This window comes from Myxine glutinosa, chromosome 5 (assembly GCF_964187855.1).
Source record: "Myxine glutinosa chromosome 5, kmMyxGlut1.1, whole genome shotgun sequence".
NCBI classification, from domain to species: domain Eukaryota; kingdom Metazoa; phylum Chordata; class Myxini; order Myxiniformes; family Myxinidae; genus Myxine; species Myxine glutinosa.
This window is the reverse complement of record NC_136265.1, coordinates 74,801,701-74,825,525: the sequence shown is the minus strand read 5'-3', so window position 1 is coordinate 74,825,525 and position 23,825 is coordinate 74,801,701. Positions and strand designations below refer to the sequence as shown.

The following is a 23,825-nucleotide window of genomic DNA, read 5'->3' as shown; positions in this document are numbered from 1 at the left end:
GGTCGATTGTGGTCCATTTACTTTCGTTCTCTCAGTTCTTCCGTCTTTTCACCCAAAAACTCAAAAAAAAACAAAAAAACATTTCCTTCTTTGTTCTTATTCGTTCGTTCGTTCTTCGCCCATTAGTCTAGTAGGAAGACTAGGTCCCCCTGCACCCCCCGGAGATATACTTCTAATCAGTGTTTCTAGATTGGAAAAAATGTGTAGAAAATGACTAGCTATGGCCCCAAGCTGAAAAAATGTCCCACATACCATTTTTATGCAAATTACTGCTGCCATTATCAAAAAAACGATTTTTGACATATCTCAGCCAATATTGCAGATAATTGAAAAATGAAGGTGTCTAGACCCATGTTTTGAAGGGCATAGATCATGATAGAACTATTCATAACATGATTACATGTGTCTATGGTATACTAGTATGCATATTAATGCTGTAATTACAAAATAATCAGTTTTACAAATGATAAGGATACGTTAATACTGCAGATAACTTAACATGGTACATAAGGGGTCTAAACCCAGGTATTTTCAAGGTTAAATGTCAACAAGATGCTCCTGAGTCTTGCATAGGGGCGGGACATTGGCAGTAACATTGGTACCACTCAACTTTTCTTCCCACCATTGACTTTGTATTGCGAGAGATTTTCACTTGCTTATTTAAAGGTTTCTCACCCAGCCCACGTAAAATCTACCAACTCCTGCTGTTAACTCCCAAACATATTTTTTTATGTTATCCAATCACAGTGCAGAAATGACAGACTAGAGATCCAAATTAGTGCTGCTATAGCTGCCATTTTACATTTCCATCCATGTAACATGCGCGCTCGCGCGCTCGTATCAATTGGTAATGTCGCGCGCTCGTATCAATTGGTAACGTTGATGTTATTGAATACCTCAGTTGAAAGTTCAGTCTTCCATTCCATCTGTGTGTTGTTCTTGGTATTCATCCTCCAATCTAGCCAGGTAAGATGCTAACTATAATGTTACTCACACTCTTGACTTCAGTTTCTGCATGAAATCATAAACAGGCAGAATAACAGCTGAGCCAGCTAGCACCATGTTAGCTAACGTTAAAGCTAGCCTCATCTATGTACAGTATGTTCCTAATGTCGGTGTAACTTAAACTTTTGTTAATGCCAAACATGAGACATATCTGTTGACTTCTGTATATGAATTGAACCAGAAAGAGGCACGACAGCTGAGCTAGCTACAGTAACTTAGCACAATGTTTCATTGGCCTAGATAGCTAACGTTAGTGTGGAAGAATTTAGATGTTTTAGCTATTAGCACTTTTGATGCCACTAAACATGGTTTAGTCAGCTAAAAAGTACCCTAGTGTAGAACATGACTCAGAACCTCTGTTACCTCACTGAAAACTCAGAGCCTCCTTTCACAGGCACTTTTAACATCATTCGTGATTTCTTATTTGTCATTTAACAGTGATGGTAGACATCGACAGCAAGCATGCCCAAAAGAAAACGGAGTGTAGAACCTGCAGCCCAAAGCTCTCCTCCTACATGCATCCTTCATGTACCATCCATGTCTGATCATGGGGATTTCACGCCCCTCCGTAAAATTAAAGGATCTGCTTCAGAAAAACTGCAACTGCTTCAAAAGATCCGGGATAGACGTCTCAACCAACCGCATGACTCCCCATGTCGTATGCAATCAGTATGTGATCAGATCCCGGCAACTCTTCCTGATGACCTAGAAAGAGTAGGATATCACAGCAAGTGTTATAAGCACTTTGTCCGCCACTTTCATCGTCTGGGAGATGATACAGAACCAGGGCCATCAACCTCATCATGGCATCACTCTCCTCGTAAACCAGGAGGTTCTGCTGAACCCATCTTCCCGCCAGAGTGTATATTTTGTGAGAAAGTTGAGACCAAAGATGCTCATCGCAATACTGAGAGGCCTACAACCTTCCCATCCTTTAAAAACAAAGAAAATGCATGGGAGCAAATCGAAACACGGGCTGAGAAAATGGGTCTCTATCGACTCCATCGAAAGGTGAAAAACAAAGACCTCTTTGCATGTGAGGCCAAACACCATCCGTCATGTTTTAAAGCTTTCCGCACAGCATTCTACAACTATGAGCGTGCGATTCACAGAGCCGAAGCACCAAAGGAGCAGGCTTGCATGTCAGCCGCCCATGAAAAGGCATTCAACTCAGTACTGGAACACATTCAAACCCAGGTCATCCAGCAGAATAAAGTTCTACAGCTTTCTTCCTTGCGCTTGCTCTATGTCGAGGAACTGAAACTGAATGGATATGAGAACTCAAATTATCGGTCAGAGAAACTACTGAAACGCCTACAGAATGACCCAATCAAGGAGCATATCCACTTCACGAAGGTTGATCATGACAAATGTGATGTCATTTCTTTCTGGCTTGTGCACAGCTCAAACATAACAGTTTCCAATGCTCTCGCACGAGCATTCACACTCGGAAGCACAAACAAGAACCAAAATGTTGCCCTCCAACTTCGCCAGGGTATTCTACAGGCTTTCAGAGAGTGTAAAGACCAACCATGGCCACCAACAGCTGAAGACATGGAGCTCAATCCTGAAGACATCCTACCTCCAGACCTTGTCCGCTTTCTCAGCGTGCTAATGACTGGCAAGGAGGGCATCGAGACAGAAAAGGTGAAGCGTCTGGTCTTCTCCATTGGACAAGATCTGTGCCGTGCAGTGTCAGATGGAAAATGGAAGTTACCAAAGCACATTCTCCTCTGTGTGACTGTAAGGCACCTGTTCCGAAGCAAACAGCTCACCACAATACTACACAGGCTTGGACACTCTGAGAGCTACGATTTCGCCTTGGAGTTGGAAACTGCTCTCGCCAAGGTCCTGGATGAAGTCTCAACTTATCGTACACCACAAATTGTGACAGGAGAGGGCAACCTTGTATTCCACTGTGAGTGGGACAACTTGAATAAAACCACTACCAGTGTGCACGGCAGCAACATTGTAAACAGTGCTGGAGGAATCATGGTGCAGGAGGTCAAGCCCGGGTTCGAGAGCAGCAAGGACCGAATGCTACCTACCATCAATAGGTCACAACAGCGTAGCCTGAAGGTCGACACACCAAAAACTCTCCCACCCTTGCACTTTACTCGCGTTGGCCCGAAGTTCCCTGAAGGCTCATCATTCACACCGCCAGCAGAGAATGACACAGTCTATGCCACTACGATGCAAGAGTACTACATCTGGCTCTTCATCAGATACATCGGAAGCTGTGGCCTGCAGCCTGTGCCTGGGCTAGGGGGTTTCACCTCTGCAACTGGTTCTCCCCCACCCAGCAAATCAACAGTCGACTACTGCACGCCTATCCACCAACCGATCACAGACAACGCAGTTGTTCGTGAGCTACTGAAGCGTTCCGAGGCAGCAACTGCTGAGGTGGGTCAGAGATGGGTCCTGAATACATTTGATCTGGGTGTCTGCATGAAAGCCCTTCCCATCATCTGGCGCTGGCCAAATGAATTTGCTAGTCATGTAGTAACGATTGGACCCTTCCACACATCCATGAACTACATCGGGATGCTCACTGGACACAAGATGCGTGGTTCTGGATATGCAGAGATTCTCTTTGAGGCACAACTAGTAACAAGTGGATCTCTCAAAGGTGTTCTCAGTGGAAAGGCCTACGCAAAGTCCCTCTTTTGCCTCAAAACAGTGTGTGAGGCAATGGAGAGGCTGTTGATGGAGAGATTCACTGAGGAGGAGAACATCATGATCTCTGACCCTGCTGTGCTTCTCAGAATGACCCAGTCTTGCAACCGAGAGCACCTCGATGAAGCCCTCAAAGACCCCTCAACTCTACTCCTCATCAAAAAGTACCATGCCTTTGAGGAAAAGGTGCGCAAGGGCCACCTGGGGAAGACAGCTGCCTTCTGGATGTCGTTCATTACCCACTGCCATCTTGTCTTCATGCTCCTCCACTCTGTGTACACTAATGCTAATGATGTTTATCTAAAACAAGCAAGAGAAGAGTGGTCACATTGAGTGCTAGGACTATTTTGACAGTTGTAATATTTAGAAAAATAAAACTTTGTGTTAACGTCTGTGTAGACGGACCTTAATATGAGTCTATTATTTCGTAAAACTGTGATTATTTTGTAAATAAAGCACTAATTAGCATACTAGTATACCATAGACACATGTAATCATGTTATGAATAGTTCTATCATGATCTATGCCCTTCAAAACATGGGTCTAGACACCTTCATTTTTCAATTATCTGCAATATTGGCTGAGATATGTCAAAAATCGTTTTTTTGATAATGGCAGCAGTAATTTGCATAAAAATGGTATGTGGGACATTTTTTCAGCTTGGGGCCATAGCTAGTCATTTTCTACACATTTTTTCCAATCTAGAAACACTGATTAGAAGTATATCTCCGGGGGGTGCAGGGGGACCTAGTCTTCCTACTAGACTACATGTGTTTCACCCCCATTTCCCCAGATAGTTTTCACCGTTTAATTTTAAAATGTTTAAACTTTCCCCTGAAGTGCTGTATTCTGTCGTATATTTTAACACTTTCTTCTTCTTCTTCTTTAAAAGGTTGCTTTTGACTTGCTCACCAAATCGCTTCATTTCCAAAAAAAATTCCATCTCTTACAGTTTATCCTTCCGACATTCCCTAAATTCACCTGCATTCCACCCCTCCATGCCAAAAACACCATGCCAGTTGGCTGGGTGTGCGTACCACTCTCACCAGCCATGGCTCCTCAGCATAGGACTTCTGCGACTCATTGGGACTGACACAATCTGTCAATTTCCCGACCCGGATCTTGGTCAATGGAGCATATTCTCTTCTAGACTTGGTTATGACTACCTTCCCTGCAAATGTCTGCTGCTCTTCCTCTGCTCCAATCGGCTCATCTGATCATGTGCTTGTTGAAGTAGACATCTCTCTGACCATTCACAGAGATCCTCCTCAGCGTCGACGAGTCAGGCATTTCACTCAGGCCAACTGGCACAGTCTTCAAGCAGCCATCAATCATCTGGACTGGTCTCCCATCTCTACTGCCTCTGACATCAACTCATCCTGGGAATTCTTCCAAAGTAAATTGCTCTCTCTCATGCACAGATTTATCCCATCTTGTCTTCAGTTGTCATTCCCTTCCTCCCATCCATGGTTCACGGAATCTTGTGGTGAGGCAGTTGCCCAGAAACAACTTGCCTTCACTTCCTGGAAAGCAAATCCAATGGAAGGAAATCTCATTTCCTTTCACAAAGCCCGAAACAAGTGTGTGTCCACCCTCAGGAGAGCCAGGAAACAATATCTCTCCGTTCTCAAGACCGAACTCTCTTATCTGTCTCCCTCTTCCAAATCCTGGTGGCATCTGGTCAAATCTGTTTCTGGTGTTTGTTCGCCATCCATCCCCTCCCTTACCTCAAACGGCCACACAGCTGACTCCGCTCATGAAAGAGCTGAATGCCTCAACTCTGTGTTTGCCTCTAAATCTTGTGTCCCAAACCCAACCCTCTCTGTACCCACCGTACCCAGTCGTACTCAGCTGCTCCTGGACTCTGTGTCCTTTCCTCCTGACAAGGTGAAGTTTCTGTCAACCCTCGACTCTGATTGTGCACTGACCTCAAAAATACTTGTTGGTTGAATTCAGTGACCAAATATGCAAGTCCTCTTCAAATTTCAAGTCATTTGGATGAAAATTGAGAATTTCAGAAATTTGACAAAGTTGGTTATCTTTGGCCTATGTTGACCTATTGACCCTTTGACCCCAAAAACAATAGGATTCATGCTTATTACCAACTCTACCATTTGGTGAAGTTTCGTGAAGAACAGTTGAAAATTGTGACCTGAAGGCGACAGACAGACAAACAGACAGAATAACGCACAACATCGATCAATATCGTTTTTTAAAATCTTCAATTTTCGCAATTAACAAACGAACTCAAATGCAACACCTTCTCCTCTGGTGAGGGCAACAGGTAAACATGGCGGAACCTCTTGGGAAACTGTTAATAATATGAAACATGACGAAATAGCCGGAATGTCGAACTTTAAAACTTGTTTCGTACGAGGACAGGAACCGGAAGGTCGTTGTTGAACTTGTTAAAAGATCTCGAGAATGAATATCGTCACTTATGGGGCGTCCAGGTTACATTTGGGGCGTGGTCTACGGGGAAGACTACGTCATTTAAATTGAAGAAGAAGGAGATTATAATGAGGAAGAAGAGCACGTGTCCCTCGGTTCTGTTGTACCAGAATGAATTGTCCCGAAGTTACAAACACCGAGCTGTGTCCGATGAACCGAGATCTCTCAGGTGAGAAACACAAGGTGAATCCTCCGGGATCCACGAGAATCTCCGATGGGAGGAACCTGCTCGGTCCGGGAGAATCTCCCGGGGACAAGGAGTTCGGACCCGGTACCGGTACCGGTACGTCACGTTCTTGTTCCCATGCGGGGTCCGTGCTGTGCGCTATGTACGTTAATAGTTTATGTGGGAATCAAGTCGTGTACAGATCGGGTTCCTCATACAAGATCGTGTCGATCTGATCGGGTCCTCTCGTACAATATCGTGTCGATGTCCTGATCGGGTTCCTTCGTACAATATCGTGTCGATGTCCTGATCGGGTTCCTTCGTACAATATCGTGTCGATCTGATCGGGCTCAGTCGTACAATATCGTGTCGATGTCCTGACCTTGTGAATCGATCTCGTTCGTTGTAATGGGAGCTCGAACGGACATTTTGATTCCTGAGAGCAGATTCGTTATTTGACGATTTTGAGAAGTTCAATCGTTTTTCTCTGTTATCGACAAAATGAATGGAGGAGTTTGGTTTATTTTAATAGAATAGACAATGATAGGATCAGGGACATTAACCTGAATGTAAATAACATTATAGTTCGGACTGTGTAAGATCGGGGTCCATCAATCAGATTCATTAACGAGGAAATTAGACGCAGGAGGACATTCGGCCCATCTTGTCTCTGTTACACCAACACGAAATGCAACAAGAAAGCATCAGAAATGCAAAGCCCGTCTGCGTCCGTTGGTATTCAGTCGTCTTCTTGTTCCGTATGGTCAAAACAACAAAAACAGTTAACAAAATACAAAATGAAAATTCATGATTTCATGCACCTTGACCTTTGAGCTTCAGATCAAAAACAATAATCAGCTCCTACCTTTTGATTGGTGAACCAATTATGTGACCCGATAAGCAAATTGTTTAAATTTCAGAGCATTCGGGTGAAAATTGGTGATTTTTACGCAACCTTCACCTTCTGACAAAATTCTTAATTTGCTTTCTACATATCTTACTATAATTCACCAAATGTCCGTCCGTCCGTTCGAAGGTACCGCAAAAACGGCTCAACCGATCACAACGATATTTTTGGTGGGTATTCCTGGGACCCCTGGGAGTAAAATAGGCTCTCTTGTTTTTCCAAGTTTTCCAAACACGATGGAATAATATTTACCGATATGAACAGTGATGTGGCTTTTATTGAAATTCTACAAATACTGTTTATTCCACGTACCAGGAGAGAGTAGATCGACTCCTGACGAACTCTTCCTCTATAAACGTGCGGATCCGAAGTAACATGGCAGCGTGTGCTAAGCGACAGAGAAACAGGTGTAGCGGCCGTTTCCGTGTTACAGATTCGGCGCGCACTCTTCATACAAAAACTAGAGTCCCTGTATATAGAGAGTTGTGTCAACTCAAATTTGGACGCCATTTTGTGTCTAAGTGTGTCAGATTAGATATACATGTACATTCGCGATATGGGGTGATATATTCTAAACCTGCTAAAAAAATTTTTACTACACATATTTAGTCTTATTATTACATACAGGTGATATTTGTTTTGTCAAAAACTCAGCTATTGCCGTGAAAAAGAGCTGTGTGGTGATATTAAAAGTGGTATGGCAATGCATATTACAAGCCAACACTGCATATAAGAGCTAACATTATAAGTAAGACAAACCAATGCTGTCGTTCTCTGAATTTTAATAACTTTTAGAAAGGAGTGTGGGCATATCCAATATTTTTTAAAGGGTGCCGAGAGCAATTCCGGTGTAGGACTTCCAGCCGACATATAGTCTAACACACTTAAAACAAATTCTGTACGTGGTATTGCCATATTTCTATAGTGTACAACTTTAGTTTTATCGACATTTATATTCAATTTCCATTGTAATGATTTAACAAGCTGCAAGTCAGCTTCTGTCTCTGACATAAGGAAAACGTCATCGGCATCTAGTAAGATTGAAACGTTCATTTATTACTACACCCTTGCCCAGAACTCTGATGGATATTGCCTGATCGATTAATATGTTTCATAGCTGGCGACTTAATTAACACTTAATTTTCGACTGCGCCAAGCCGTAATTAAACAGAGAAAAAACTTTAAAAAATACCTGCAGTGTGCACGGTTCGTCTAGTCGAACAGATATGGAAAAGCACAGATACGACGTCGTATTCACCATAACTTGTTTAATTTCACCAGGAACACGATGAGGCCAACACAGTAAACATTCAGTACAAAACTTGGTTCATACATATTCAGTACAGAACATGATTCATACATTCAGACCGTAAGAAAACTCTGCCCGTAATACAACACTCTGACCAGACCAACACTTCATCCCACTACGTTCACTCCTCACAAGTGAAACTCATCACTACTCCGTTCACTCCTCACAAGTGAGACTCATCACTACTCCGTTCACTCCTCACAAGTGAGACTCATCACTACTCTGTTCACTACTCTCATATTGTATGTTTTGGGAACGATAGCTGTCACCAGGTTAAATATATAGGGATTGTCCAATGTGCAAAATCTTCCATCACTACAATTTGGCCATAAATCCCGGGGTGGGAAATATTTGAGCAAATATGCCACAAGACGCATGAGCACTGTACAAAGCAAACAATAACTCGTCAAATTTTGGACGTATGGATGACTGCACAACCCGCAAAAAAATTGAGCAGGTCCCCCCCTAAAATTGCTTTTATGATTGCCGATTAGGCTAAAGATTTTAAACCAAAAAAATAACTTGCCTCGGAATAAGTTTTGAATGGACGGACAGACAACTGAAAACAAAACGGACCATGGGCTTCCCACCCCTATAAAATCAAAATTAATTCCCTCTGAAAAAGTACAGTGACATTGCCCGCAGACTACCCAACCGCAGACCAGGCAATGTCACTGTACCGGGACATTTCATCAATCAATGACAATATGCGGTCCGCTAGGACTACCCGAAAAAAATTGAACAGGGTTCTTCCCACGGAAATGCATTTTTGGTCAGCTCCTTGAAGATTATAAACAAACACAAATCACTTCCCTTTAAAAGGGTTTTCAACGGACAGACAACCAAAAAAAAACCGAGCAGATAGAATTGCTTTTGAACATCGATCATCAAGTGGCGTGAGCCTACCTGGCAGAGTCTCGAGGAGTCGATCGCTTTCCAGCTCTTTCGTCTGACTTTCTTTTCCCAAATTTGTCTTCTGACTTTATCACTTGGAAATCTATACATCTTATATTTCCCAGATTGGTTTGAACAACCAAAAGCAGAACAACCAGTCCTTTTGTTTGGCAATAAACAACATTCCCGTACCAAGCTGACGTTCACGCACGGTGAAGTTAGACACAAAATGGCGCCACGAAATCACGTGACCAGAAATCTCGGGTCAGCGCATGGCGCAACTCTCTTTATACAGGGACTCTAACAAAAACGTGCGACTGAGAAAGACGTGTGGCGGCCGCTTCCGTTTTTCAGAATTCAATCTTTTTTCAAAATGGGCGCCATGTACTGTTTAGATTTTGATGATTTGCGTGTGATATGATTCAACGGATGTTTATATGAATCGTTTAAAATAAAATAAAAAGCCTTCAATTTCTGTTATTTTGCCTTTTCATTTGCGCTTCCCAATTGAAGCGGGTACCGTTGCTAGTTATCATAATAGAGCTTTGGTGAAAATTTGATGATAATTGCTCAATGGTAAAAAAAAGTTACAACCCAGACAGACACACACGCACACAGACACACAAACAGAAATGAATTCAAAACCCCGTCTCCTGCCGTGCAAGGGATGTGCCAAATCGGAGAGTTCATGGAACACCCGAACACGACACCCCGCGCTGTATTCCACTGTATACAGGAGGTCCTTCCCGTTTGTGGTGGTTACGTTACGTTCAAAATAGGTACCAGAGGTACCACTCCATCACCTGTTCGGCAACTTGTCAGCGACCGAGATCATATCCTGCAGCACCTCAGCAAGGAACTTGATGACCCGGTTGGGCATCACCACCTCTTCTTCCTTTTTACTGCAGTCCTCCACCGTCACCCCGCCCCTAGTTGGAAACCTTGATGATGGCCTCCAATCCCTCAGTCAGCTCCTCAACACCTTCAGCCCCACAGCGTGGCCAGGAGCATTGTCCACCAGCAGGAGAACCTTGAAGGGGAGGTTCTTGTCTGCCAGGTACCTCTCCACTTGAGGGCTGAAACAGTTGTGCAATCAATCCATGAAGATGGCAGATGTTACCCACGCCAGTTGTGCAACCAATCTACGAAGATGGCAGATGTTACCCACGCCAATTGTGAAACGAATTAATGAAGATGGCAGATGTTACCCATGCCAGTTGTGTAACCAATCCATGAAGATGGCAGATGTTACCCACGCCAATTGTGAAACGAATTCATGAAGATGGCAGATGTTACCCGCGCCAGTTGTGCAACCAATCCATGAAGATGGCAGATGTTACCCACGCATTTTTGTTGGCCCTCCACAATACGGGCAGAGTTTGCTTGTTTTTCCCTTGAGAGCACGTAGGTTTAGGGAATGATACATCATCATCGGCTTAATCATGCAGTCGCTTGTGGCATTGGTGCAGCAAAGAAGAGGCACCCGGTCCTTCGCAGCCTTGAATGCTGTCCTCTCTCGCTTTGAGATGAATGTCCTCGTCTGTGTGCATCCGCATCTATGTATTATTTATTTTAAAATGCTTTCTTTGCAGCCGCTTGTCCGATCGATGAAAAACTTAAATGAGAGGATGCAATACCCGTGGAGAATATTTTATTGATATCTCTGATGTCATTGGTCACATGGTATGGCGGGCATTTGGATTAAAGAGAAAGAGATTGAACCTCGTTTTCTCTGAAACCGGTCAACAAAAAATTTGAAACTTGGGATATTTTATCAACACCCCATGGGGGGTTAAAGGGTGATAATGATGTCATCGGTGATGTGGTATACCTGTCGTAATTGGTTGTATTGAAATCTTTATCTGAAAAATCAGGACTTCATATGTCTGATCTCCAACCCGATGTGAGTAAATAAATTTTTTGTTATCGGTCACATGGTCTCGTGGCCATATTGGATTGAGAACCAAAATGTAAAAATACCTTCTCCAGAGACGTGTAACAGAGCGATGCAAAACTTCATACATATGATCGACTCATTTTCGGCAATATAGTTTGAAATGTATTTAATGTTCACCTTTAAATACTATTTAGCCTTAATGTGCACAGAAGTGGTCGTTAATTCTCATGATAATCCATCAATAAAGCTATGAATAATAGCAATGTATGTGGCATATTAGGGTCCATGGATGACACGGGTATATGGGCGATGGTATTTTTCTTCAGAATGAGCACGTGAGGTGAGACTATGTGCTCTGAGTGCCGTTCTCGTTTAGAAATGTTCCTTAAAATTGAGTATGTGCTCTATGAGTGCCGTTCTAGTTTCGAAATGTTCCTTAAAATTGAGTTTGAGTGCGATGTTTTATTTTCAGATTTTGTTGCGGCTGTGAAGGTGGAGTCCACGTTTCTGGACCAGTCTTCCTCATTTCACAAAGGTTTGAACAACGACAGCATTTGCCAACTGAAGTTTCTCATCCATCTTGAAAAAACAAGTCATTAATTCTTTCCAAGAGACTGTTTGGTGATATATTAGTTCGGTGAGATCTTCATGCTAATTATTCTAAATATTGTATGTGGATTTGGTTTGTTTATTATACAGTAAACCCTTGTTTTACACGGGGATTACGATCCTGGAAACACGGGGGTTAGGTTCCAATCTCAGTCCTCTCGCTGATAACTTGAGTCAAGTATTGGAGCTGCTTGTAGGAGTCAACCTCTCACGTGTCATAAAACCAGAGCATTCACTTCCCCTTATGTTTTCTGTGCATTTCATTATTTTGCGGATACTGGACTTGTTAACGCCATAATGTCTGTCCAGTGGTGCAGCACTCTCGCCCCAACCCTGCTTACCCAAACCCTCCACTTTCTGTGACAAAGATGTCACTTTCCTCGATGCTTTTTTAATTGGTTCATCCCCAACAACATATTTCATCTTGGGAGCCATGGCTGAGAATGACGAACGGCAATAATAACCGAAAATGAAGGAATTCATTTCAATGACGCAGAGATGGGTACAGTACTGTACACACTGTGTGTCTCAGTTACCACCTGCACGCATCAGTGTAACTGAGTGCACATGTCACCGTGGCGGAGGAATAAAAATACCATAAAAAAGTGAGACTGGACCTGCGTAAACACAGAACGGTATGCAGAAAATGATATGTGTAATGTCGAAACTGTGTAAACGAAACCGGTGTAAAACAAGGGATAACTGTATATGACTGTATTGTGGAAGTGACGTGTTTATTACCAAAGTTGGACAGAGTTTTAAAAAATAAAACGTGACAAGGACTGTATTTTTATTTGTTGGTGTTAGTGTTCTTGGAAGTTGTGGAAATGGAATGATCTCGCGGTAATGCGCAGTCTCTCGTTCATTCAAGATATAAAAGCATCTCACATCATTGAGCGGCCTCGCACCGAGAGGAAGGGACTTTTGGGAATGTTTGTGAATTACAGAAGTCAAAAAACAGAGCAGAGCAGAAAGAAGAGCCAGTCACCATTTGTGTTTTTGTGTTTTTGTGTGGAGTAGTGGAGTCGAGTAGAGCATAGTGGTGCATAGTGGTGTCGCGTAGAGTGCAGCACAGTGCTGAGTCATGCTGGTGGGTTTGTGCTTTTTTGTGTTTTATCTTTTTAATAAACTCAAGTTTGGACTCAACGATCTGACAGTTGGACATCAATCAATGAACACACCTTGAATTTTATGACGCAGTGAATCAGGTACTTGTTATTTACCCAACCTTCATGTTGCTGTCCAGTTGATCAAATATTGCTGTAAATCAAAATTCCAGGTGTGTTATCCTGCTGTGTACACATGGTATGTGACACAAGGTAACTGCAAAAACAAAATAAAATTTCAAGTACATATACATTCATATACATTCGATGCCAAATAAATAAATATCCTCCAGCGCGGCATTGCAGGGGCGCCGTCGGCGCCCGGCAATACCGCCGCCGTACAGCTCAAAGGGACTGCATTAGGAGGGAGAGGTGAACAATTAATTGATTGATTAATTGCATTATGAAAATCAATAGATAACGATCGAAAAATATTTTCTTAATCAATTGGCTAATAGCATAGTTAAACCACCAGTGAGTGCTTCATCTGAAGCTGTACCTTTTTGAAAATTAATTAAATAAGTCATTAATCGAATTTTTTTTGTTTTTTTTGTTTTTTTTGTTTTTTTTGTTGTATACAAGATCGAGGCTCGTGAAAGAGCGAACATTAATCACACAGAAAGACAAACCGACACATAAAACATATAACATACAAACAACAAGGTGGATCTGGGGTGTATTAGTGGGGGTAGAAAAGATCAAGGTTTTGGATGGGGGAAGATAAGAGATGGTGGTGAACAGCTGTTTTAAAGACCTGGAGGGAGGAGTGGTATTGAAGGGAGTGTGGGAGTTTGTTCCAGAGGCGGGAGAAAAGAGGAATGAAAGAGTGAAGGTGAGCAGAGAGCCGAGATTTCGGCAGTTTAACCATCAGAGGGTTGCTGGCAGATCCTGTGCGACCTGTAGGAATATTTGGGGGACAAAGCACAGAGAGAGCTGGGGGAGCAAGGCCGGAGAGGAGTCGGTAGAAGACAGAAAGACCACCTACCTGTCTGCGGTGAGTGAGTGAAAGGCCCTCAGAGATAGCTTAATCGCGGGAGATTCTAATGATTCTGAAAGCTTTGGTTTCAACAGCGTGAAGCCGAGCTAGGTGTGAGGCAGGAGCACCGGCCCTTAGGGGAGAACAGTATTCCATTGAGCTGCGGATGAAAGCCTTGTATGTGGTGAGGAGCTCAGGTGTGCCGAGGAAGGACTTCGCACGACGGAGGATGCCCAGTCGGCGACTGGCTTTGGAGGCCAGCTTGGAGATGTGGTTTTCCCAAGAAAGATCATGGCAGATAGTGAGACCCAAAAGCTTGAGCGACAGAACTTCTTGGAGAGGATTGTTGAGAAAGTAGATGGGAGGGTTGTCCAGTCGATCTTTTCGGAGAGACATAGTAAGAGTGTGAGATTTGTCAGGATTGAAAGACATGTTCCACTTGTTTGACCAGTCTGTGATTTTGTCCAGGTCTTCAGAGAGTGAGGAGGCTGCAGACTGCCGATCTGAGGGAAGAGGAATGGAGCGGCAGAGCGTGGAGTCATCAGCAAAGAGATAGAGGATTTTCCAGAGAGTCGGAGAGATCATTGATAAAGACCAGAAAAAGCACAGGGCCCAGAACACTGCCTTAGGGAACTCCAGCCTGAACAGGAAGGGGAGATGAGAGAAATCCATTCAGGGCCACACGTTGACTACGACCAGAGAGGAAGTCCGCAAGCCATGCATGGAGATTTCCATGGATACCATAGGAGGAGAGTTTGGTGAGCAGAGCTGGGTGCCAGACCGTATCGAAGGCACGTGATATGTTAAGGGAGACAGCTCTGATTTCCTGTTTGGCATTGAGGACCTCCATCCATTGTTGAGACAGCAGAAGCAGCATGTCCAGAGTAGAGTGACCTGTTCTGAAACCAAATTGATGATCAGAGATCAAGCCATTGGAGAAGAGGAAAGATTTCTTTTTTTTTCTTTTCTTTTTTTTTCTTTTTTTTGTATACAAGATCGAGGCTCGTGAAAGAGCTAACATTAATCACACAAAAATACAAACCGACACACAAAACACAAAAAACAAGGGGAGCGGCAGACAAGATGGGGAGAGAGGGGGAAGGGCACAAAAGAGAGGGGGAAGAGGGGGAAGGACACAAACACAACATTTGAGAGCAGGGACATCGGGAGGACTTGGGGGGAGGTGGGAGAGGAATAAAACATATGAACACTGCAAGGACTCTGGGGTGAATTACTGGGGGTAGAAAAGATCAAGGTTTTCGATGGGGGAAGATAAGAGATGGTGGTGAACAGCTGTTTTAAAGACCTGGAGGGAGGAGTGGGATTGAAGGGAGTGGGGGAGTTTGTTCCAGAGGCGGGAGAAAAGGGGAATGAAAGAGTGAAGGTGAGCAGAGAGCCTAGACTTTGGCAGTTTAACCATAAGAGGGTTGCAGGCAGATCTTGTGCGACCTGAAGGAATATTGGGGGGACAGAGCACAGAGAGAGCTGGGGGAGCAAGGCCGGAGAGGAGTCGGTAGAAGACAGAAAGACCACCAACCTGCCTGCGTTGAGTGAGTGAAAGGCCCTCGGTGTTGACTACATCGCAGGAGATTCCAATGATTCTGAAAGCTTTGGCCTCAACAGCGTGAAGCCGAGCAAGGTGTGAGGCAGGAGCACCAGCCCAGAGGGGGGAAGAGTATTCCATTGAGCTGCGGATGAAAGCCTTGTATGTGGTGAGGAGCTCAGGTGTGCCAAGGAAGTACTTCGCACGACGGAGGATGCCCAGTCGGCGACTGGCTTTGGAGGCCAGCTTGGAAATGTGGTTTTCCCAAGAAAGATCATGGCAGATAGTGAGACCCAAAAGCTTGAGCGACAGAACTTCTTGGAGAGGATTGTTGAGAAAGTAGATGGGAGGGTTGTCCAGTCGGTCCTTTCGGAGAGACATTGTAAGAGTGTGAGATTTGTCAGGATTGAAAGACATGTTCCACTTGTTTGACCAGTCTGTGATTTTGTCCAGGTCTGCAGAGAGTGAGGAGGCTGCAGACTGCCGATCTGAGGGATGAGGAATGGAGCGACAGACAGTAGAGTCGTCAGCAAAGAGATAGAGAGGATTTTCAAGAGAGTCAGAGAGATCATTGATGAAGACCAGAAAAAGCACAGGGCCCAGAACACTACCTTGGGGAACTCCAGCCTGAACAGGAAGAGGAGATGAGAGAAACCCATTCAGGGCCACACGTTGACTACGACCAGAGAGGAAGTCCGCCAGCCATGCGTGGAGATTTCCATGGATACCAAAGGAGGAGAGTTTGGTGAGCAGTGCAGGGTGCCAGACCGTATCGAAGGCACGTGAAATGTCAAGGGAGACAGCTCTAATTTCCTGTTTGGCGTTGAGGACCTCCATCCATTGTTGAGAAAGCAGAAGCAGCATGTCCAGAGTAGAGTGACCCGGTCTGAAACCAAATTGATGATCAAGGGGAGAACAGATGGGGTTGGGACTAAAGAGGGTCAGAGAGCGGTATTCAGGATTGCAAAGCAGATCGCGAAAGAGAGGTGTGATGTGATGGGGGTGAGTTGCTTGAAGGATGAAGTGGGACAAATCGAAGCAATGATGGAATCCATGACTTTGCTGATAATTGGGAGCAGGCTGATTGGTCTGTAGTTGCAAGGATCTGTTTTTGCACCTTTTTGTGTAAAGCAGTAATGTTTGCTGATTTGCAGGATGCTGGCAGATGACCTTGAGCAAAAGATAGGGTGAAAAGAACAGAGAGAGGGTGAGATAGAGCGGCAGAGCAGGATTTTAGGACCCGTGGGCTGATGTCGTCTGGTCCAGTTGCAGAATCAGAGTCGAGGTCAGACAAAAACTCCTCCAACTTGTCAGGAGAGAAGGACACAGAGTCCAGGAGCAGTTGAGTTCGACTGGGAAAGGTGGGAACAGAGAGAGATGGGGTTGGGACTAAAGATTTTGAGGCAAACACAGAGTTAAGGCATTCGGCTTTGTCACGTGCGATGTCAACTGTGTGGCCATTTGAGGTAAGGGAGGGGATGGAGGGGGAACAAACACCAGAAACGGATTTGACCAGACGCCACCAGGATTTGGAGGAAGGAGACAGGTTTGAGAGTTCATTCTTGAGTGTGGAGAGATAGTGCTTCCTGGCACTCCTGAGCACTCCTGAGGGTAGACACACTTGTTCCGAGCTTGGTGGAAGGAACTGAGATTGCCTTCAGTTGGATTAGCCTTCCAAGAGGCAAAGGCAAGTTGTTTCAGGGCAACTGCCTCACCACAAGATTCAGTGTACCATGGATGGGAGGAAGGGTAAGACAACTGAAGACGAGATGGGATAAATCTGTGCATGAGAGAGAGCAGTTTGCTTTGGAAGAATTCCCAGGAAGAATTGATGTCAGAGGCAGTGGAGATGGGAGACCAATCCAGACGATTGATGGCTGCTTGAAGACCGTCCCAGTCGGCCTGAGTGAAATGCCAGACTCGACGACGCTGAGGAGGCTTTCTGAGAATGGCCAGAGAGATGTCCACTTTGACAAGCACATGATCAGAAGAACCGATTGGAGCAGAAGAAGAGCAGCAGACATTAGCGGGGAAGTTTGTAACAACCAAGTCTAGAAGAGAAGATACTCCATTGGCTGAGATCCGGGTCGGGAAATTGACAGATTGTGTCAATCCCAGTGATTCACAGAAGTCCTTTGCTGAGGTGCCATGACTGGTGAGAGAGGAACCCACACCAAACCAGCTAGCATGATGACAGTTGAAGTCACCACATATGAGGAATAGAGAGTTGGGATGAGGGGATAGAAGTTGGTCCATGTTGTCAGACAGTGAAATGTAAATGGAGTCATCACTGTTTGGAGGACGGTACAGAACACATATGAACAAAAGGTGGGAGCGGAGAGGAAGCCGTAGCCAGAGGTACTCCTGGGGGTGAGGAGGAGAGAGGGCAGTGCAAGGAGAGTGAGGAAGAGAGTTTTTGATAAAGATAGCCACCCCACCACCAGGACGAGGCTCAGGTCTATCATACCGGAGGAGGGAGTAAACAGGAAGAGATATTAAGGAATCAGAGACATCTTTAAGGAGGAAAGTGTTGTGGAAATCAAGCAGTTCCACAACTTTGTCCCATAGGTAGGTTTAATTTCAATCAGATCTCTGACATCATCCTGTAAAATACAATCATGCAATTCACATATCAGGATCTTGGCATCATATAGAAAGTAACCGTGATATTAGTCAAAGCAAGCTAGCCTAGAATATCAGCGGGTACGTACCGTCCAAGTCTACATGTCATAGAATAATGTCGCAGGAGTGGCCCTTGGGTCGCGGTCGTCCGAGGTCTTATAGACGCCGCACAGCGGTTTAAGTGAGCATCACACCTGGGTTCAACTTTGATCCATTTTCACTACATTCTCCCCGCCGTTAGAACTACACTACCGCTAGGCTGGAATCAAGCAAGCATCAGCATTAATTGATTAGTGATGTCAGTTCCTTTCAGTCGGCCCATCCGTATCGGTCAGGGCGGCGAATTGCCCTGCCAGCACGGGTCCGGAAACTACCGGGTGCAACATCCCCTAGCCCGGGGTCTCCAGCATCAGAGTAGCCGCTGGAGGCAGGTGTCGTTGGGGGCACCACAGTGCCTTCAAGCAGGGGTGTATCTGGTGACGGGAGGGGCGGCAGATGCTCCATAGGCGGAGCATCGGGAGAGTCCATAGACTCGTAGATCGGTTCGTCGATATCCCCATAAGGCTCGATGTCTCCACAAGGGGCGAGATGGCGCACGGAGACAGTGGACTCACGTCCATCGGCCAACAACACGCGAGCATGCTCGGGATTAGCCTGGAGTACCTGCACCTTATCCACTAAGGGATCGTATTTGCTCGTGCGAACCACACGTTTGAGATAGGCCGGCCCCGGCTCTGCGAGCCAACTGGGTAAAGATCGGATACTCCCCGAGCTCCTCGGGTGGTGGAACAGCCTTTCGTGAGGAGTCTGGTTGGTGGCCGTACATAATAGAGCCCTGATCGAGTTCAGCGCCATAGGGAGCGACCAAGCCCATTTATCTAGGCCCCGGCCGAGGGTCCTGAGGCTTAGCATGACGGCCCTCCATATAATCCCATTAAATCGTTCGACCTGCCCATTCGCTTGCGGCCTGTACGGAGTGGTGTAGCTAGAAGCGACATTATTTTGGAGCAAGAAGCTCCGCACTTCCTGGGACAGGAACACCACACCCCGATCTGTATGCACGATCTATATACCCAAACATGGAGAACAAATTCTGCAGGCATCGTATGACTGTGGCGGCCGACATATCCGTGCACGTATAAGCAAAAGGGAATCGCGAGTACTCATCGACGATGGTGAGCAGATAACGAGAGTTACTCGACACCGGCAACGGCCCTTTGAAATCCATCGCCAACCTCTCCCACGGTCTAGTAGCCCTGACCAGCGTCCCCATGGGAGGGTTGTAAAAACGCGGTTTGAGTTCGGCACAAACAGAGCAGTCACGACAGATCCGGCGGATGTCCTCAACCGAGTATGGCAGATTACCACGACGCACAAAATGAGCGAAACGCGTCACTCCAGGATGACACATAGTGTCGTGCAAAGTGCGCAGACCCTCGAAAGTTATGAGGCCCGCACACGTAGCCGGCCGCGATAAAGCGTCGGCGACTAGGTTATCCTTCCCCGGGCGATATTTGATAGTGTAGCAGAAGTCGGCGAGTTCGATACGCCAGCGAGTGATTTTCTCGTTCTTAATGCGTTGAGCATGTAAAGTGTCGTACATAAACGCAACGCTCTGTTGGTCCGTGATGATTTGGAAGCACCGTCCGAGCAAGTACGGACGCCATCGCCGAATCGACTCGACGATCGCGTACACTTCCTTTTCGACAGACGAATGCCTCCGCTAAGCGGAGGTGAGAGTCCGTGAAAAGAAAGCCACAGGGCACCCTCCCTGGGAGAGAGTCGCCGCTATCGCATGATCCAAGGCATCACTCTCTAAGACGAAAGATTTGCTCTTGTCGATCGTTGCCACAGCGGCGTCAGCGATGTCGGCCTTTAGGCCCCGAAAGGCAGCTAATGCGGCAGGGCTCATGGGGAACGCTTCGCAGGCCACCAGTGGGCGGAGTTTCGCGGAGAAATTTTGCACCCACTTGGAATAATGGGCGAACAGCCCGAGAGCATGCTTCAGCGAAGCTCGATCGCCGGGCGGGGCCATATCGAGCAAAGGTCGCAGACGCTCCTTATCCGGAGCAACAGAGCCGTGGGTCACGGTGTACCCCAGAAGATCTATCTTGCGCATAGAGTAGTGACACTTAGCCTCATTCATGGTTAGGCGATACCTCTGCGCGACCTCAAGGAAGCGCTTCAGATCCGCATCATGATGCCCCTGGTCATGCCCGCAAACCGTAAGATTGTCCAGATATACAAAGACATCGGTCAAGTCCTCCTTAGTGATGAGGTCATCCATAGCCCTCTGAAAACAGGCGACCCCGTTCATCACCCCAAAAGGTAATCGGGTGAACTGGTATAACCTTTGACCCGATTCAAAGGCAGTGTAGATGCGGTCAGCCCCGGAGATGGGGATCTGATGATACGCACTACGAAGATCGAGAGTGCTATAGACTGAGTACTGGGCAACCTGTCGAACCAGGGCGTCCATCCCCGGAAGGGGGTAGGCGTCCAGCTGTGTAAATCGATTAACCGTCTGTGAATAGTCGATTACCATGCGTTTGCGGTGCGCTTCACTTCGCACCACGAAGACCTGGGCTCGCCATGGCGACCGGCTGGGTTCTATGATACCCTCCCTTAAGAGCTGGGCCGTTTCTTGCGCAATAAATTGTGCGTCAGCTCGTGAGTAGCGTCGCAATTTTACCGCTACAGGCGTGCAGTCAGTGGTCATATTGGGGAACAGCGTCAGAGGCTCGATGTCCATCCCTGCAAGAGCGCACACCGCCAGCGTGTCAGTACCCCCAAATTCCATTTCCAAACGTCCATGTCGCTTCAGGAAATCATGTCCTAATAAGATATCAGCACACAAAGCAGGTAAGACCATAAGATGTACATCTAGGAATATACGTCCCTTTATCACAAGCTTCAATCGGCATTCCCCTTTTGTACTAAGCCTAAGCCCTTGGGAGGCCATAAAGATCCGACGGGTAGTCCCAAGAATCGGCCAGTCATGTTTTCGCACCAGTCGATGATCGATAAAACTATCCGTGGACCCCATATCGATTAAAGCCTGAGCAAAAATCCCTTCGATCTTTAGTGGAATAATGGCCTGAGCAAGGCCGGGAGGTATTGAGCCATCCGAGCGAGATGATCGCGCCTCGCGTGTAGATCCAACGCCGGCTACAGTTTTCTGGCCGTTCGAGCAGCCTCCGGAGGGCGCTCGTGCCAAGCGCGTAGTTTGCCGTGCCAAAGCAGGAGCCTGTAGTTCATACGAGCTGCCATCGGATGGCGCTCGTGTCATGCGAGAAGGGTCGAAGCCGACTGTAGTTTCACGTGCTGAAGCAAGCGTTTGTAGTTTGTACGAGCAGCCTTCGGATGGCGCTAGAGTCGCGCGATGAGTCTCAAATCCATCATGAGACGCTCGGATTCCAGTCAAGGATGATCGCCCCGCGTTCTCACTCACGATCACCCCGCGTTCGGTTGTGTTAGCGCCACTTGTTTTGGCGGCCCGATGTATCTCACCAAGGTCGAGCGTGCAGCCAGGGGCCCACGAGGAGGAGCGCCGCTCATCAAAGCCGTGTGAGGCGCCCCGCTCCGTGCTCGGCCTGTTGGCTCGGCGATAAGCCCATTCAAGGTCGCGCGAGTTTGTTTGCTCCACGCAGCTTTCCGACAAACTTTCGCAAAATGTCCTTTCGTCGAACACAAATGACATATCGCTTCACGAGCCGGACACGCTGACCTGGGATGTTGTCGATTCCCGCAGAAGTAACAGGTAGCATTTCGTCCAGGCTTTGGTCCGGCCGCGGCAGCCGCCGCCAAGCCAGAATCTGGGTCCTCCTCCTCGGGAGTGGCCGGGGATGCCGGCAGTGATGCCGCGTCGGCTCCCACATCTTCGGCGGTAGCACTCTCCGGTCGGGCTTGACGAGAAATCCCTGCAGCTACATGTGTGTGGTCATAGGAGTTAGATTGTACCCGAGCCTCATCGTACACGTGAGCCTGTCGTAGAGCTTCCGAGAATGTCAAGTCCGCATTCTCCAAAAGTCTTTGTCTAATAGTGGAAGATGTAATCCCAGAGACAAAAGAATCTCGGACAAGATCGTCCTGGACCTGCTCGTGAGTGCGTACTTCAGGAGTACTGTCTGCGAGGAGTCGACGCAGCTCTTGGGCGAAGTGGTCCAGCGACTCATTGGGCAGCCGACTCCGCGTCGAGAGCAGATGCCGGGCATATACCACATTTCGTTTCTTAATATAAATGCGTTTCAGCTCCGTCACAGCTTCATTGTATGTTGTACATTGCTCGATTCCCCTGTAGACATTGTGGTGAACTTTGGTCTGAAGTACGTCTAGTTTCGTCTCATTAGTGACAGGGGTGTCCTGGGCTTTGAACTGATTTTCCAGTGTCTTGAGCCAATGCGTTAACTCCGCGCCTGCATCCGCAGCTTGTGGGTTGGCGGAGAATTGCGGCACATTGATCATCCGGTGCCCCGCCATGTCCGCCTCTTGTTCTCGAGTGGACGACAAGACTGATTGAAATTAAGTGTTGTGAAAATCAAGCAGTTCCACAACTTTGTCCCATAGGTATGTTTAATTTCAATCAGATCTCTGACATCATCCTGTAAAATACAATCATGCAATACACATATCAGGATCTTGGCATCATATAGAAAGTAACCGTGATATTAGTCAAAGCAAGCTAGCCTAGAATATCAGTGGGTACGTACCGTCCAAGTCTACATGTCATAGAATAATGTCGCAGGAGTGGCCCTTGGGTCGCTGTCGTCCGAGGTCTTATAGACGCCGCACAGCGGTTTAAGTGAGCATCACACCTGGGTTCAACTTTGATCCATTTTCACTACAGAAAGTCTCTGTTAAGCAGATCAAGTCTGAATTGTCAGAAGCAACCTGTATGGAGAGATCAGTCTGGTTTGAGCGAAGGCCCCGGATGTTTGAGGTCCATACCGTGAATGAAGAGAGAGGGGGAGCATCGGGTACAGGACAGGGGAGGGGAGGAGTAGGGTAAGATGAAGGATGAGAGGGGGAGGTAGGGAGAGCAGTTGATAGTGTGTCAGAGATTGCAGAAGAGTTCCAAGAAAGGGAAGGATGAGGAGGATGAAAGGTTTGATGGTGAAGGGATGAGGCACAGTGAGGGGTTGTTTGAGGGGGGGCAGAGGAAAGTAGAAGGTTGGGGGGGGGTGGAGTTATGAGATAGAAGGGAGATGAAGTGGGGAGGAGGCAGCTTTGAGGAGGAGGGGGGAGGAGGGAGAATTGGAGAGGAATGGTATGGGGAGAGATTTGAATGGGAGGGGTTGGGGGGAAGTTTTGAAGGGGAGGAGTGAGGGGGAGTTTAGGAGTGGAGGGGCAAGGGGGGAGTTTAGGAGTGTAGGGGCAAGGGGGGGGATTTGGAGGCGAGGGGCAAGGGGGGAGTTTAGGAGGGGAAGGGCAAGGGGGGAGTTCAGGAGTGGAGGGGAAAGGGGGTAGTTTAGGAGTGGAGGGGCAAGGGGGGAGTTTAGGAGTGTAGGTGCAAGGGGGGGGGGGGGGATTTGGAGTGGAGGGGCAAGAGGGGAGTTTAGAAACTGGATGATTAATGAAAGACGAACATTGATAACAAATTGGGTTTGTTGTGATTTTCAAGTTAGCAATCCGATTCAGAACGATGGAGGAGGGATGGAATGAATG

General features: G+C 46.6%; 1 protein-coding gene across 1 annotated transcript in view; it reads left to right on the top strand.

Annotated features, from left to right (window-relative positions):
* Positions 1-23,825, top strand: part of LOC137427424 (uncharacterized) — a 109,425-nt gene that overhangs the window by 47,746 nt on the left and 37,854 nt on the right. Inside the window, exon 6 of the mRNA XM_078777080.1 lies at positions 11,778-11,840. Coding sequence (XP_078633206.1) covers positions 11,778-11,840 — 63 coding nt within the window. The remainder of the gene's footprint in view (positions 1-11,777; positions 11,841-23,825) is intronic.